Below are 16,260 nucleotides of genomic sequence, written 5' to 3' on the forward strand. Positions count from 1 at the left end.
CAGAGTTAAAACAGCTTTCTGTATTCCAGAGATTGATGCAATAAGTGAAACTTAGTGCCAGACTTCAAATCAGGCCTCACAAGCTCAGTGTACTCAACTAGTCCCTGCTGCTAAAATCAGGATATCCCTTAAAGGGGTTGTCCAGGTTCAGAGCTGTACCCAGACATTACCTTCTTCCCCCATTTAGCCCCTCTGAGTAGAGCATTGGAGCATTTCATGCTTCCCTTGCTCTGCGCTGTATAGCATAGAGCAAGGGCTTTTTCTTAAGATCCGGTGACATACTGGCCGGGCTAGGGTAGGTGGAGGATTCCGCCTAGCAGTGATCCTGGTGATGTCACTGGGACCGCTGTAAAAAGGTAAATAAACAGCCCCTGCTCTACGCAATTGCAGCTCCGATGCTCAACACAGAGGGGCTGAATGAGGGAAGAAGCCGTTTCAGACTGGGGTTCCTAGGGCTCACTAGAAGAAAGTATTCTTAGGGCCCAACCCCAAAAATAAACAAACCCTAGTGGCAAGTGACTGGCTCCAAAGGCAGCTCCAATTTTTTTTCATTCCTCCTGGACCTTTAGGGCCCACTATGGTATCTGAGCCTAGGCCCACTGGAGGACCCTCTGGTTCTCTGGTGGGCCAGTTCAAGGCTGCCTTAAAGGGTTATTTCCATCTTATGAAGTGTTGGCATCATGCTAGGATCAGCTCTGTGGCCTCTTCATTCTCAGGATCAGCGGTGGTCCCAGAGGTCAATTCCACACCATTCATAATGCGATTACATATTTTAACGATGAGTCATCGCTTTATAAGATGGCAATTCCCCTTTAAAGGGAACCTGTCACATTAAACATGCAGCGTGATATACAGAAAGCATTATATAGAGCAGTAGTAGTGGAACAGATTGACATATAGTTTTGTAGGAAAATAATCTGTATAATTTGTGACCTGTTGATTGAAATTACTGCTCTTTCTGAGGAGTCCAGTGGGCGGTTCTACTTGGTGATTGACAGCTAAATCTGTATATATACTTATACACACTGACAATCGCTGATTTGGCACCCAAAAGACTCCAGTCCTAAGGTCAGAAAGTGCAGGGATTTCAATCAATAAGTTACCTGTTTTACTGAATCTTTTCCCACTATATATCAGTCTGCTCAGCTCCTCCTGCTCTATAACATGCTACCAGCGTTTTATTGGTGACAGGTTGGTGACACTTTCTCAGGTGGGCTACATAGATATATCATACATTGATGTCTCACCACAGATGGCCATAGCCCCACAACTCCTGAGGGTGCCATGTTTGTGGTGAAATATGTTGGAAGAAGGGTTGGGGGCTTTGTACGCTTTAAATCAGGGAATCCCCCAGCACATACCTGTAAATGAAGCCAACCCATTTTGTAGATGTGGGCTTTCCCTACTGAACACAATGGACTTTCTCGCATCCTGATCGGTGGTCCCAAAACTTGTTTTTATGATATGCTAATGAGCTCCTCAGTGCATCTAGGGCATTGCCATTGCACCCAGAAGTACCGCTCATTTTCGGCCACACCCCCACCACTTTGACTGACAGGGCCAGGCAGCCGAGAGATTTCTGTATGTGCATCTGACTGGTCAATTAGATTGTGATATATGGATTTTATATACAGTATATGTAAATATTTTATTTCTTACCAGGTGTCTTCTCTGTGAATACAACTTTCGATTCAGCTGTAAAATTCTGTCCAGTGAGAATCATCTGCTGCCCTCCATATACAAGACAACTGTCAATATCCTGCCTCTCCACTAGAGGGAGTTCATGAGCTGATCGTTGAGCTGAAGAAAGAAAGTAACTTTTTAAAATGCTGCATGAATTTTAAAAATGTAAAATTCTAAATCACATTCTATATTTTACAAATTGAAACCAATTTCATAAGTTTGGTCTTTTAAAAAGTGCAATAGAAAACATTTGCTGTGCACTTCTGATGTTCTATAGATAAGCCGTGATTAACAAAATCAGGCAAGCTGCAGTGGTCGCTGAACATACTAAACAAAAAGTACACTAAGTCGTTTATTCTATACAAATGGTGTATGTGGAGTATATGACCCAAACCACATGCAGGAGGAAAACCCCAAATGTTGAAATATTTACGTAGACCCCAAGAGAATGTGCCTTGTTTTATTAAATAGACTACTTGTGGGCAGGTGCTGCAAAATAAAAGTTTTCCAAGTCAGTCATTTGCCAAAGAAGACCCACTTTTCACTGAATAAAAAGGTACCATTCCAGCCAGGGTTTTCCAGAGAAATGATCCTGGTAGACCCTACCTGAGTGGGATCTGATTTGCACAACACATTACTGCACAGATGGGCCTGGAGTCTTGCTACTCAATGCTCAGATCTCACAGAACCCATAGCAAATGTTAGTACACCAAGTTTTCCAGACAACAAGAAATTCAAAGCTCAACTCCAGATTTTTTAAAAATTTACATATTCTTTCATAATTTAGTGTAAGAAATTGCAATTAAAATATTGTAATAAAAAAAAATTCACCCTCAGCTGCACCCACTTTATTCAATTTCTGTGGCAGAAAAAGTGGAACTGGTGCATTATAAATATTGTGCCATACTACATACAACTATCATGAATACATGGATAAATCATCTCATACAGCTCTATGTCTGAGGCTTCGCTCACTGCATTATAAAACTGTCTGCCTATAGCCACCACTAGGGGGAGCTCAGTGCATAGGAATTTATACAGTTAACATTAACTGCCATGGAAGCCATAACATCTCTTTGCACTGAGCTACCATTAGTGGCAGCAGCATGAAAATTACAAGTTTTCATGTCCGGAACAGATTATGCTGTTTTTGAAGCTGAGATAAATATGAAAAAGTATTAAGGACAAATTACTTCTTTTTTTTTTTTGTTATCCATTCCTAGTTTTTGGCATCAAAATGTGTGGCCGTACCATTAGGACGCCAAGTGAAGCCCTGACTGCGGTGTCGTTGAGACAAGCTCCATATCAAGCACGCCCCATATCGAGGACGCTGAATGCCGAACATACGTGCCGGCAGGATTTTCCATATCCAGCACGCTTCATACAAAGCATACTAAATGGAGGTGTCGGCATAGCTGTCTGAAAGAGGGGCGCCATATAGCGTTCCATATCAGGAATCAGTATACAAATTTGGGCTCGATTCTTAGCATAACCTACGATGAGGCGGTCACAGTATGCATATATAAAAACACCGGATTTGTTTGCCATCTTTATTAGGATCACCTTGATATGGCATATCATTTCCAATACAATATTTGCAATATATATAATTTTGCTTCTAAAGATTGGCTACATTGTCATATATACAAAACCTCATATGGTACATAACATCAAAGGAACATACTTTATTACAGTGGGACATATTGACTATACCATCTGAATAACCACATTTGGAATATTTATTATTTTTTCCTTTTTATATTTTTTATGGCAAATTATTGAGATAATTAATTAAGCGGTATTAATAGACTGGAATATTGTCACCTAACTATTCGCCAATTACATAAATAGGAGCCAAAAACAAGTGACGTTCTCAAAGTGATTGCAGGTGAACTTGCAGTGGATTCCATTATACTATATATTTTTATATTTGTTTTATTGTTTGTTTTATTTAAAAAATGACATAATTAATGCGATTTAAATTTTTTGGACAATATTAGTATCTACTAGAGCTCAGTAGCAGCCCTCAGGCATAAATGTCTTCTTCTTCTGCACTGCTGATGTTTATCTCACCCCTTTCACAAACAAGGACGTCTCAGGAAGTCACTTGTGGGTAATCAGACCACGGATAAGTTGTGGGAGTGCGTGAATAATTAGATGGCAGACAACCAACCGCAAAAGGCTTCACTGGCATTGTGACAGATCGGCTCAATAAACTTGGTCATTACTCACAGAGGAAGCTGAATGACTAAAATAGAGTTTAACGCTTAAGTACAAGTAAAAAAAAAAAAAAGGTAATCTTTGTTTCATTTCATTTGGTCACTACATTCATATATATATACAGTTGAGTTACATTATTATGGCCAGTTCGCATTGTTCGCCCGCAAACACATGCGGGCTGCCATCTTAACTCGCAAGGCTACAGGTAAGCCCTTCCCTTCGCCGCGATCCGGTTTGAAACAAATGCGGTCACCGGGAGCAGGCAGTTCCGAGAACAGCTGCCGGGGCCCTTCATCGGGCTGTTCCACCTGTGCCTCTCCTGACTTGTGAGTTAGGATGGCAGCCCGCATGTGTTCGCGGGCGAACAATGCGAACTGGCCATCACTGATTATGACCACCCCCTACTTTTGACGTTGGAAGTGTGTAGCTCATGAAGGAAGTCGTGTGTCGTGAGCTGGCTTGGTGGATATAAGGTGTGTGATAGGCTGTCTGCACATATATCCTATGTTGCTGACATGGGTATAAAAGGGGTGATGTCTAAAATTTACAAAAAGGGAGGGTTATTGGGTTTCAGTGGTAGTATTTCTGAAACTGCGCAATTTGTGAACTGTTCGCTGTTGCTGTGGTGAAAGTGTATCGTGAGTGCACCATGTGTGAGGTGGGCATTGGCTATGAAGGTGCGCAAAGGTGGACAAACACTCTACAGTGGAGCAGCTAACCACCAAAATGAACCAGGGGGCTACCAGACGTGTGTCAAACAACAGTTCAGCGAACCCTACTGCGTATGGGGCTCCGGAGCAGATGGATTGTCACTGCACCTCTGCTGTTGGCAGAAAAGGCTTCAATTTTTGCAGTAGTATTTGAATTGGACCTCTGCTGATTGGCAAAGGGTTGCCATCTCTGATGACTCATGTTTATTGCTTCATGGAACGGCTAGACGTTGGCATGTCAGGCGATAAATATCAGAGAACCAACACCCTGCAACCATTGCTGGAAGAACACAAGCTGGTGGTGGCTGCATTATAGTCTGGGAAATGTTTTTGTGGCATTCTCTGGGCCCACTCATCCACGTGGAAAGCACTCTCAACCGATTTGGGTATGAATCCATTCTGGCAGATCACATACACATATACTGTACATGCTGATGGGATCTTCCAGCAAGATAATGCGACATGTCACACAGCTAGAAATATCTGACATTGATTGGAAGAGCGTGACCAAGTCTTCCACATTCTACCCTGGCCCGCTAATTCCCAACTCGAACCAAAGCATATGTGGGACCACTTCGATCCTCATGTTCGCTCTCTGGATCCTCCCCCACAAACCCTCCAGCGGCTGTGGGATGCAATACAGTCACCATTGCTTCAGATACCTGTGACAACCTACCAGGACTTTACTGAGCCGCTCCCAGCCTGTCTAGCTGCTCTCCATGCTGAACATGCTGGGTACTCTGGATGTTAGCTGGTGGTCATTATAATATGACTCAACTGTGTATGAATGCAGTTTTAGTATTGGTTGCGATGTCTATTTGGCACATAGGGGGAGATTTATCATAGACAGGAGTTATGTCGATCTATAATATCCCTTGCTTTACAGGAGGATGCACCTAATTTATGAAGTGGTGCACGCCTTCCTATAAACTAGGCACATTCTCCCACAGTCCATGCGCCAGAATGATAGCTACAGCATCTAAGAGCTGCCATAGATGTCTATCTTTATTTGCACCAGAAAACTGGCACAAATGAAGATAAATGTGTTAGGCCTGCTGGCTACGCCCCTTCCCCGACTCTTTTTCAGAAAGTGGTGAAGGAGGAGTAAAAATGCCACTTGTGACAAAATTGGTGATGTTTAAAAAGTTGTAAACACTGTGGGGGCCATTTACTATACTAAAATACGCCTAAATTAGGTGTATTTCAGGCTCAGATGGCGGCTATCTGTAACTTGGCCCTGCTCACGTCTAAAATTGGGTGGCGTGGCATGGACAAGGAAGGGGACGTGGTGAGCGCCATTATGTCATCAAAGGTCCTTTTGCAGGTCCTCAAAGAAGAAGAAAGAAGACAATGCCGGCTGCGCGATCAAGTGGATCAAGTGGTGAGTTAATTGTTTTTATTTTTTAACCCCTCAAGCAACATTTCACTAAGCATTCTGTATTAAGAATGCTGTTATTTTCGCTTATAACCATGTTATAAGGGAAAATAATAATATCTACAAAACACTGAACCCAAACCCGAACTTCAGTGAAGGAGTTCGGGTCTGGGTACCACATTCAGTTTTTTATCACGCGTGTGCAAAACACATTGCACCCGTGCGATAAAAACTGAACAACACAACGCAATCACAGTCAAAACTGACTGAAATTGTGTGCGCACTCGCGCGGGTTTCCCGCAATGCACCCGGGACGCCAGTGTGAAAGAGGCCTAAATGTAAGACCACAAGGAAGCTGCCTGTGCCTCTTCATAACTTTGGCGGATCCTCTGCCAGCACAGTGCCTTTATTAAGAAAACTAAGTTGGCCTAAAGGTATTTGCAATATTATGGTTAGAGATAAGGAATCGATTGTAAATGAATCAAATTTGTTACAAATTTCCCCAAAAATTTGGATTCTAGTGAATCCAAAATGTTTGTGATGCATTTTCGAGGATTGCTCAAAATGGCGACTAACATTTTACAGGTCAGAAGATGGCGAAGAAGGCATTTTCCACTAAAAGGGATGATTTTTGGACTATTTAAAAAAATGCTTTAGTCCAGTCTGTTTTGCTACCACTGGCTGCCATCTGTTTACCCAGATCAATTTTGCATTCCTTGTCTTGGAATTAAACAGCTTGGATACAGTCCCAGGAGAACACACAGTGTCATACATGACTTTTCAGGGAAAATGAGGCACTTTCAATTTGGGTAAAAGAAAAAAAAATTATACCTAAATTGAATCTGGAAGCGAATTTCACGAAATGTGCTCATTTCTAATTATGGTACATAAATGTGAACAGTACTTACAGCATTCTATAGGGCTGGATGCTGCCTGCAGAGAGACAATCCTCCCACTGGCTTCTGGAATGTGTACTCTGAAGACAAGTCGCACTCGAGTGTTCTTCCTCCCAATGTCAGTCTCCCCTTTCCTCAGCTCAATGTCAGCATTTTTTAGCTTGAGTATCCCAGCACAATCAATTCTGCCAACAGAAAGCATAGTATAGATTACTTTACATTAGTTGAATGAAGCCTGAGCTTACCTTGTATAGGTCGCCATTCACATTATAGAAGACAGATAGATACGAGATAAATTGGTCACCACAGTCAGCAAATGTACTTAAGTCTAACACAAATAAAACACTCCTAACCGATAATGGTTATCTTCGGTAAAAAAAATCTATAGTTAATAAGAGGCCAACCAATCAATATCCCCACACATTTTTGTGTAAAACAAAAAAAAAAAACTGTGAGTGTATGACTTGAGAATGAAAATTTTCAAAAAGGTAGGGGATGATAAAAAAAATTAAAAATAAATGCCAGAGATAAGGGTGCACTGTACACTAGGTCCAATGAATGTCCAATAAAGTTCTGGCCATCAACACACACAAAGTCACTCGCTGTAAGAATAATAATAAGAAATTACACTAACCACCCCCAACCCCCACCACTTTGCTCCTCTACGGCATCTATGATATAATGTTTTGGCTGCAGTTATGATGTGCCCATATTTTGCACCTGACTGCTCTAGCCATTCTCTGGCCTCAGCAGTACATGGCACAAAATCGCTGAGGGCAGTGACTGGCTGTAGCAGTCTTGTGTGCCGTACAGGCATGTCACCTGTGCAGTCAGGACAATAAAGCCTGGGGTGGATGGAGCGAACCCTGGAATGTATACTCAAGAAAACAAGTCGCACTCAAATGTTCTTCCTCCCAATGTCAGTCTTCCCTAAAAAAGGGCACTCTGCCACTCACCCCACTATTAGCCAATATACAGAGTTTTTACAAAGAGAGCTCTTAAAGGGGTATTCCAGTCATTTCAAGTTATCCCCTACCTTGTTGATAGGGGATAACTGTTAGATTGGTGGGCGTCCTACAGCTGGGAGCCCCTACAATCAAGAGAATGGGAGTTTCATAAACACTGCTTCTGTATTCATCTCTATGGGACTGCCGGAAAGAGCTGAGCATTGTACGAGGCTATCTCTAGCAGTCCCATAGAGGTGAATGCCGCTCTGTTCGGGCAAAAAGAACTTGGTTCCAACAGTTAACTTTACAACATTTTAAGTTAACTTACATTTGAAATATTCAAACTAATATTCTTAACAATTAATATTAAAAATTAATTAAATTAGTAAAAAAAATTAAATTAATGTCCTAAAAATGTATGATTTTAAATTGTGAAAATCCTTTGGCAGAGGACAAAACCGTACACGTCATTCTATGGCATTTTTTTTATATTAGTCTACATTTCTACAACGTGACATCTTTGTTTTCTGATTAGTGCTTGTGTAGAAAGAGTTAAGTTACACCTCGATTGCTGTTGGCCGAGATAACTGGAAGGCCGCCTATTTATGCTGTTGTGAACTGAGATTTTATGGTCAGCCTTTGATTCTGTGGGAAAATACACCCACGGGTTGGCAACCACCATAAAGCATGATGAGTGTACTGTGAATAAAAATCAATGATACAATTTGAAAAGGTTTCCCAACCATTTACATTGATCACCTATCCGCAAGATATGCAAATAAGTGTCTGATTGCGGGGTCCCTACTGCTGGGACCCCAAGTGATCTCTGGAGCAGGAGTCCTAAACTCCCCATTCATCCCTACTGCACAACTACGGTGAGAATTAAATGCAGTGACAGTTCAGAATGTGGCATGATGCTCCAATCCATGTCTATGGACACAGCCTATCACTCTATTCAGCTGTCTTGACGGCCTCCATTCAAACTCGGACCCCCCATTCTAGTGATCAGTGGGGGTCCCAGAAATGGGTCCCACAGAAGTGAGACATTCATCACTTTTATGGTAGATAGGTGATAAATGGCAAATGTAGGAGCCCCCTTTTAGGGTAGTTTCACACATAGCACTTTTACAGGGGATTTTTTCTGTTAAAAAAATATTTTTCTAATATGCAGATACTTGATGAAAGACAATAGGAAAAAAAAAACACCACAACAATCCTTTTTTGTTTGTAGCGTTTTTCTTCAAGTTCTTCTAAAGACTTCTGTGTAGGATTTAAAAAAAAGCCTCTGAAAATTGCATGGTATAAACATATGTGTAAAAAACACCATAAAAACATGCTTGTAAAAACTCCTGAAATTCATGGCACTGCAGTAAAAAAACTATGGGGTGGGAAGGGGAGGCATTTTACCAACCCTTGTGCACCAGAACAATGGTGTCAAACTGTCCCCAATTTTTTTTTTACTTTTTGGTGTTCGAAAATTTGCTTGTGACTTTTCCAAAAAGTGTCTAAGGCTTAGCAGAGGGACATGGAATATTTACTATAATTTATGCCAATAACTGTCTCACAATGTAGATTTCTCTTTCTGGAGCATGTTGTGCCAGAGATGCATCTTATTTATTAAGATGGCTGTGCTGCCAGCAAAAAATAATGGAGAAACAGAGTTTGTAGTGTTGCAGATAATCGGCCTGACCGTGTAAATGCGGCTTAGGCTACTTTCCCACCAGCGTTTTTTCCTGGATCCGTCATGGATCAGCAAAAAACGCTTCCGTCATAATAATACAACCGTCTGCATCTGTTCTAAACGGATCCGGTTGTATTATCTCAAGAATAGCCATATCTAAAACCATTGTAAGTCAATGGGGGATGGATCAGTTTTCTTTTGGGTCCAAGAAAACAGATCCGCCACCATTGACTTACATTGTAAGTCATGACGGATCCGTCTTGCTCCGCACCACATTGCGGCAGAAAAACGCGTTATTCTGTCCGCGATGGGGATGCAACCAAATGGAACGGAACGCATTCTGGTGCACTCAGTTTCATTCAGTTCAGTTTTGTCCCCATTGACAATGAATAGGGACCAAACGGAAGCGTTTACCCCCGCTATTGAGATCCTATGACGGATCTCAATAGCGTAAAGAGAAAGCGAAGATGTGAAAGTAGCATTAAGGCTTTCTCTGACAACTTTAAGATTACCTCCTGCATAGAACAACTTTATGCTTCTTGTTACAAGACTAGGAATTGGAGCAGTAAAGGAAATTACCACCATGGTATATAAATAGATTTTCAATATTAGAAAAGCATATCTTATCAAAATCTTTGTGCTTACGTTGCTCTCATATTGTTCTTGGGCTCCAGAGGAATCTCCAGGACTTTGGTGTTGCCGACGATTTTTTCATAACTTGTGGTAGTAACAGTTTTTCCTGTAATACGGTGGACCTGGTAGAAAGCATGTGGCTTCAGGATCCGTTCATCTGCTGTCCCAATGAAGGTCTGAAGTCCCAAAGGCTTGTTTTCCATGTAGCCATGAAGCTGTAGAAATAGTAGTGAATGAAATATGTTTATATTAACTAAAACTGAATATTATTATTTTTTTTTACTTAAAGAGCATCTGTCACCAGGATCAACCCTATTAAACCAGGCTGTTATGATGGCAGCCATTGCCTGACACTGCTGTGCTCTTCTGGCTGGACACGGGTGCTGTGTCACTTAGGGCTCATGAACACGACTGTGCGTTTTTTGTGGTCCGCAAATTGCGGATCCGCAAAAAAACGGATGCCGCCCATGTGCCTTCCGCAATATGCGGAACGGACAAGAATAGGACATGTCTCTTAATTTTTGCGAGGTCGCAGAACGGAGCAACGGATGCAGACAGCACACAGAGTGTCTTAGGTCATCGGTGGGGAACCAATGACCCGCGGGCCGTGTGGCCCGGACCCTTGCCAGAACATTTAGTGAAAATGCCAATGACATTATGGAAGCATGCGGGAGGCACAGGAAGATGAGAACAGCACTGCACTGGCTGTCCTCACCTTCCCTGGTCTTCTTCCGGTCTCGCTCTGTGTCCTCACACATACAGCATCCCGACATAGTGCACATAGATGCGCACTATGACCTGACGCTGTGCGCTGTCAGGTCACAGTACAGAGCGGCGGGAAGAAGACCAGGGAGGGTAAGTGAATCTGCCAAGTGGCAGTGCCATCCAGAGCTGGAGAGTTGTTTTTTTTAATCATCTGATCTTAAGCTTGGTTTGATGCTGGGAGGGGTCTGATCTGAGGCTGAGGGGTCTGATGATGGTCTGATCTAAGGCTGGGGGATCTGATGGGGGCTGATCTGAGGCTAGGGAGTGTCTGATGAGGGCTGATCTGAGGCTAGGGAGTGTCTGATGAGGGCTGATCTGAGGCTAGGGAGTGTCTGATGGGGTCTGATCTGAGGCTAGGGAGTGTCTGATGGGGCTGTTCTGAGGCTAGGGAGGGTCTGATGGGGTCTAATCTGAGGCTGGGGGGTCTGATGAGGGTCTGATCTGAGGCTGAGGGGGGTCTGATCTGAGGCTGGGGGGTCTGATGGGGTCTGATCTGAGGCTAGGGAGGGTCTGATGGGGCTGTTCTGAGGCTAGGGAGGGTCCGATGGGGTCTAATCTGAGGCTGGGGGTCTGATCTGAGGCTGGGGGGGGTCTGATTGGGGTCTGATCTGAAGCTGAGAGGTCTGATCTGAGGCTGATTTAGGCTGGTGGGTCTGATAGGAAGCTGATGGAGGTGGGATGGGCAGAGCTGAGACTGAGAAAAGGACAGTTGTGAAGAAAGAGGCAGGGACAGTGGCAGAGTGAAAGCTGGGTAAACCCCTCTCTGGACCCCCCTGGGGTTAGCTTGGCTGCCATTAATACCAAATAAAGAACTAAATGAATAACATTCTGAACTTAAAAATTAAACTGCTATATTTGGTCAAAGTAGCGCCTGTACTATATGCAATATATATAGTGCAGGTGCCATTTTGTGCTACAAAAATGCAGCGCTCTCGATTTTTTAAAATTGAAGTGCAATTTCTGTAACTTACCCCTAAGTCAATTATATGTTTGACCAAATATAGCTGTCACATTTATAAGTTGAGAATGTTGTATGGCCCGTGAACGATGTTATAAATATCTAAATGGCCCTCGGCAGCAAAAAGGTTCCACACCCCTGTCTTAGGTGAACATAAATGTGACTTTTATTCTACACTAAGTAGTATACTACTGATTCCCTTAAGGACACTTTCACACTGTCAGTATTTGTCCAGTATTTTTCATCAGTATTTGTAAACCAAGACCAGGAGTAGGTCCAAAACACCGAAGAGACACAAACTTTTCTACTATACTATTTCACTGTAGGTTCCACACCTGGTTTTGGCTTCCAAGTACAAAATACTGACAATGTGAAAATGGCCCCACTATTTCACTAGTGTTATAGGTCTCTGGCAGAGAACAGCTTGCTGGCTAAGGGTCCATTCACACGTCCATTGTTTCTTTCCTGATCTGTTCCGTTTTTTGCGGAACAGATCTGGACCCATTCATTTTCAATGGGTCCTGAAAAAAAAAATCGGACAGCACAATGTCAGATTTTTTTTCAGGACCCATTGAAAATGAATGGGTACAGATCTGGTCCAGATCTGTTCCGCAAAAAACGGAACAGATCAGGAAAGAAACAACGGACCTGTGAATGGACCCTTAGCTGAATGTTACCGCAATGGATGCCGATTCCATTGACTATAATGAGATCTTATGGAGATTTGTCTTCAACTTGGCAAATATGTCAGGATTCGGCCAGACAAAAACTGCTGCACGCAATGGTTCTTGTCCGGCCAAATCCTGGTATATCTGCCGGGAAGCTGCCGGGTCTCCCCCAGCTCCCATTATAGTCATGGGGCCAGCAGGCATTGCAGTAACACCCGGCCATGCCAGATCCAGAAATCTTTGGTAGGCTGTTCTCTACTGACACAGCCTGCCAGAGATCTATAACGCAAATGTGAAAGAAGCCTAAGGCCTCTTTCACATGGGCATCCCGGATTTGCTCCGGATGAGTCGCGTGTGCATTGCGCGAGTAGGCATGCAATTGCAGTCAGTTTTGACTGCGATTGCATTCCGATGTTCAGTTTTTTTCCGTGCAAATGCAATGCGTTTAGCACGTGCGTGAGAAAAAACTGATTGTGGTACCCAGACCCGAACTTCTTCACTGAAGTTCGGGTTTGGGTTAGGTGTTCTGTTCATTTTATTGTTGGTTATATTTATGGTTATAAAGGAAAATAATAGCATTCTTAATACAGAATGCTTACTAAAATGTGGATTGAGGGGTTAAAAAAATAATGATTACCTCACCTCATCCAATTGATAGCGCAGCTGGCATCGTCTTCTTGCTTCTTCTTTCAGGACCTGCAAAAGGACCCATGATGACGTGGTGAGCGCGGTGATGTCAGCGCAGGTCCTGATGAATGAAGATATAAGATCCTTCTATCTTCATTCAGCATGATTACATCATCAAAGGTCCTTTTCAGTGGCGTAGCTAGAAATGACTGGGCCCCACAGCAAATTTTTGAATGGGGCCCCCTCCCCAGTAATTTTTTCGCAAGCCCTTCCTTTCATGCCGCCCCCATTCCTGTGGCTAGTAAAGATCGCTCTCTCAGACCAGGCCCGGCAGCTGTTCCATCCGTTTTATACGCTGTCTATACTGTCACTGTATATCATTTCATTGTGTAATACTGTTGAGGGGGCCCTGACAAAATCTTTTAGTCCTCCTCCTCCTGGATAGGCCCCTTCTGGGTCAGGGCCCCAAAGTAGCCGCTTCCCCTGCTTCCCCTATAGCTATGCCCCTTGTCCTTTTGCAGGTCCTGAAAGAAGAAGAAAGAAGACGATGCCGGCTGCGTGAACAAGCAGATGAGGTGAGTTAATTTATTTTTAATTTTTTTATCCCCTGAAGGCACATTTTAGGTAGCATTCTGTATTCAGAATGCTATTATTTTCCTTTATAACCATGTTATAAGGGAAAATAATACAGTGATTAGACTTTAATGGGGTTGTTAATCCCTAACATCTTCTAGCAACCATGTGTGAAAATCGCACTGCATCTGCACTTGCTTGCGGATGCTTGCGATTTTCATGTAGACCTGCGTTGCGTGAAAAATGCAGAATATAGAACATGCTGCGATTTTCACGCAATGCACAAGTGATGCGTGAAAATCACTGCTCATCTGCACAGCCCCATTGAAGTGAATGGGTCCGGATTCAGTGCGGGTGCAATGCGTTCACTTCACGCATTGCACCCGCATGGAATTCTCGCCCGTGTGAAAGGGGCCTAAGAGTGTTCAATTGCATTATGGAACATTTCCAAATAAGTCTTACTATTTATATCACTTCTTTCATATGGAAATTAACAGCATTTCACATTTAGCTATCTTCTAAAAAGCCATTAAAACATGACAAGGTTGATGGGAAGCAGCTTAAATAGAAAGACATTAAAATGTTCTCATGGGTTTCCTATAGGAATTCCAGTTTCCTCCCACTTTAGAGGCAGAGATGGACTCCCACAGAGAGACCCTACAGCTCTACACAGTTAAGACATGAATTGCTGAGTTGAGCACTGTGGTTTCATCGTGCTACCACAGAAGATACAGCCACGTGGGAGGCCCTGTCAGTGACACTCAGCACCACTGTGTGCCGTCATAAAACAAACAGTAGCCCCTTACAGCCTCAGCAGTAAATCTTAACCCAAAGGCCATGAAGCATCTTAGTGGAAATTACATTGAAATGTTATTCTGCATAATTTGAATGCATCTTCATGTAGGATTGTAGAAGACCTGTTTAAAGTATGCAGCAGTTGCTTAGTCTGTATCATTTGTACACAGTCAAAACGTACATCGAATTTACCTTATTTAGGGCATTTACTAAGATGAGTGCCGCAAATTGGAGCAAAAAAAAAAACTGATGCAAATCCGCACACCACAATTATCATGTATTTTGTGTCTCAACTGGGGCTTGGCTTATAGGGGTTTGGTTATGTGGTCAAATTTGGCCAAAATCCAGGATCAAAGTAATTCAACCAGTAGGTGGTATGTGTAAAGCAAGCTGGATGTATCAGTGGCTCATAATGGATGATAAATATAGTGAATCAACACCTTTGTCTAAGTTTTAAGCACTTTTCAGTTGTTATCATTGCAAGCACAAGCACACTAGTAAAGGGCCAAGGGATTGGGCAGTGTTAGTTCCCTAATGCAGCTTGGGTTAACCAAACAAAGACCTTTCAAAAGAGCCCTTTAACACTTCACAGATTATCCCGAACAGTGTTCGTGCAGGCAAGAAAAGACAATATCATTTTGAATAAACACTGTTCGGGGCTGTGTGGCGGCAGAAAAATGGGGGGCATTTCTTAGGCTGCCATTGGCCTACAACCACAGATTTGGTCTTGTTTTAAAGTTAAATAAGGAGGTAGCCCTCATACATTGCAAGTTACAGCCCTTAGAAATGAGTCCCAGTGAAAACTGTAAATACCTGCAGCTTTTATCTCTTCGTGTATCTCACCTAGCACTGTGATCTTGTTTAAAAGCTTAGACTTTTAAACAAGACCAGACTCACATCTGTAGGTTCTGCCTAGCCAGAGATAGGAAGTGTTAAAATAGCTGCCTGTGATCTCGGAGAAGGTAGACAGAGAGGAAAAATATCTCTTCCCGTTTTATCTGCACATGACCTCAAGGGGAGGGTAACACGGACTTCTGTACATGTTCTTAATCCCCCTTCACCCATCAATTAATATGTACAATTAAAGAAAGTGGTATTTTCAGGAGCTGTTTTCCAATTTTGATGTGACTGTTCGGGGGTGAGGTTCCACAAGGAAACCAAACAACACAGGGAATCCATCTGCAATAAAGAAGCAATCATTGCTTACCTGACAGATCCAGCTCCGCTACGCTGGTTCTCCCAGGCAGTAATGTGTTTTACTGGCTGCAGAAATGATTTCTTGTTGACAACACGTGACTGCTGCAGCCAATCACTAGCCTCAGCAGTGCGCAGAAAAGGCCAGAGATTGGCGGCAATAATCATGTGTTATCAATGTGACATCACTGCTTCTGCTGGTTATACACATTGGTGTCACCTCTGCAGCTGGGAGATCCCGAGTGGTGGCGATATGTTAGGTAAGTCATGATCACTACGTTATTGCTGGCAGATCCCTTGTGTTGTTCGGTTTCCTCCTTAACGAAGTGCAGCTTTCAGAAACATAATTGCTTGTAATAGGAATGCAATAGTAGTCAATCATGTACTACATGGCCATGACGCGTCCTACAAAGTGGATGCTGCTCTTTGCAAGAACCTTATTATAGCACATGAGACCCCACATCTATGAAACACTTGTCATTTTTAACTGCTCTGAAACATGTAAACCTAACCTCAGGTAAAGAATGCCAAATGA

The 16,260-nt window shown here is 42.8% G+C and overlaps 1 protein-coding gene across 8 annotated transcripts in view; it reads right to left on the reverse strand.

Annotated features, from left to right (window-relative positions):
- NFATC2 (nuclear factor of activated T cells 2) overlaps positions 1–16,260 on the reverse strand; it is a 139,137-nt gene that overhangs the window by 61,203 nt on the left and 61,674 nt on the right. For all 8 annotated transcript variants that reach the window (XM_044297594.1, XM_044297595.1, XM_044297592.1 and 5 more), the window contains exons 4-6: positions 10,158–10,360; positions 6,897–7,069; positions 1,660–1,800 (exon numbers count right to left, since the gene is read on the reverse strand). In XM_044297594.1, the coding sequence (XP_044153529.1) occupies positions 1,660–1,800; positions 6,897–7,069; positions 10,158–10,360 (517 nt within the window). The remainder of the gene's footprint in view (positions 1–1,659; positions 1,801–6,896; positions 7,070–10,157; positions 10,361–16,260) is intronic.

Source organism: Bufo gargarizans, chromosome 6 (assembly GCF_014858855.1).
Source record: "Bufo gargarizans isolate SCDJY-AF-19 chromosome 6, ASM1485885v1, whole genome shotgun sequence".
NCBI lineage: Eukaryota > Metazoa > Chordata > Amphibia > Anura > Bufonidae > Bufo > Bufo gargarizans.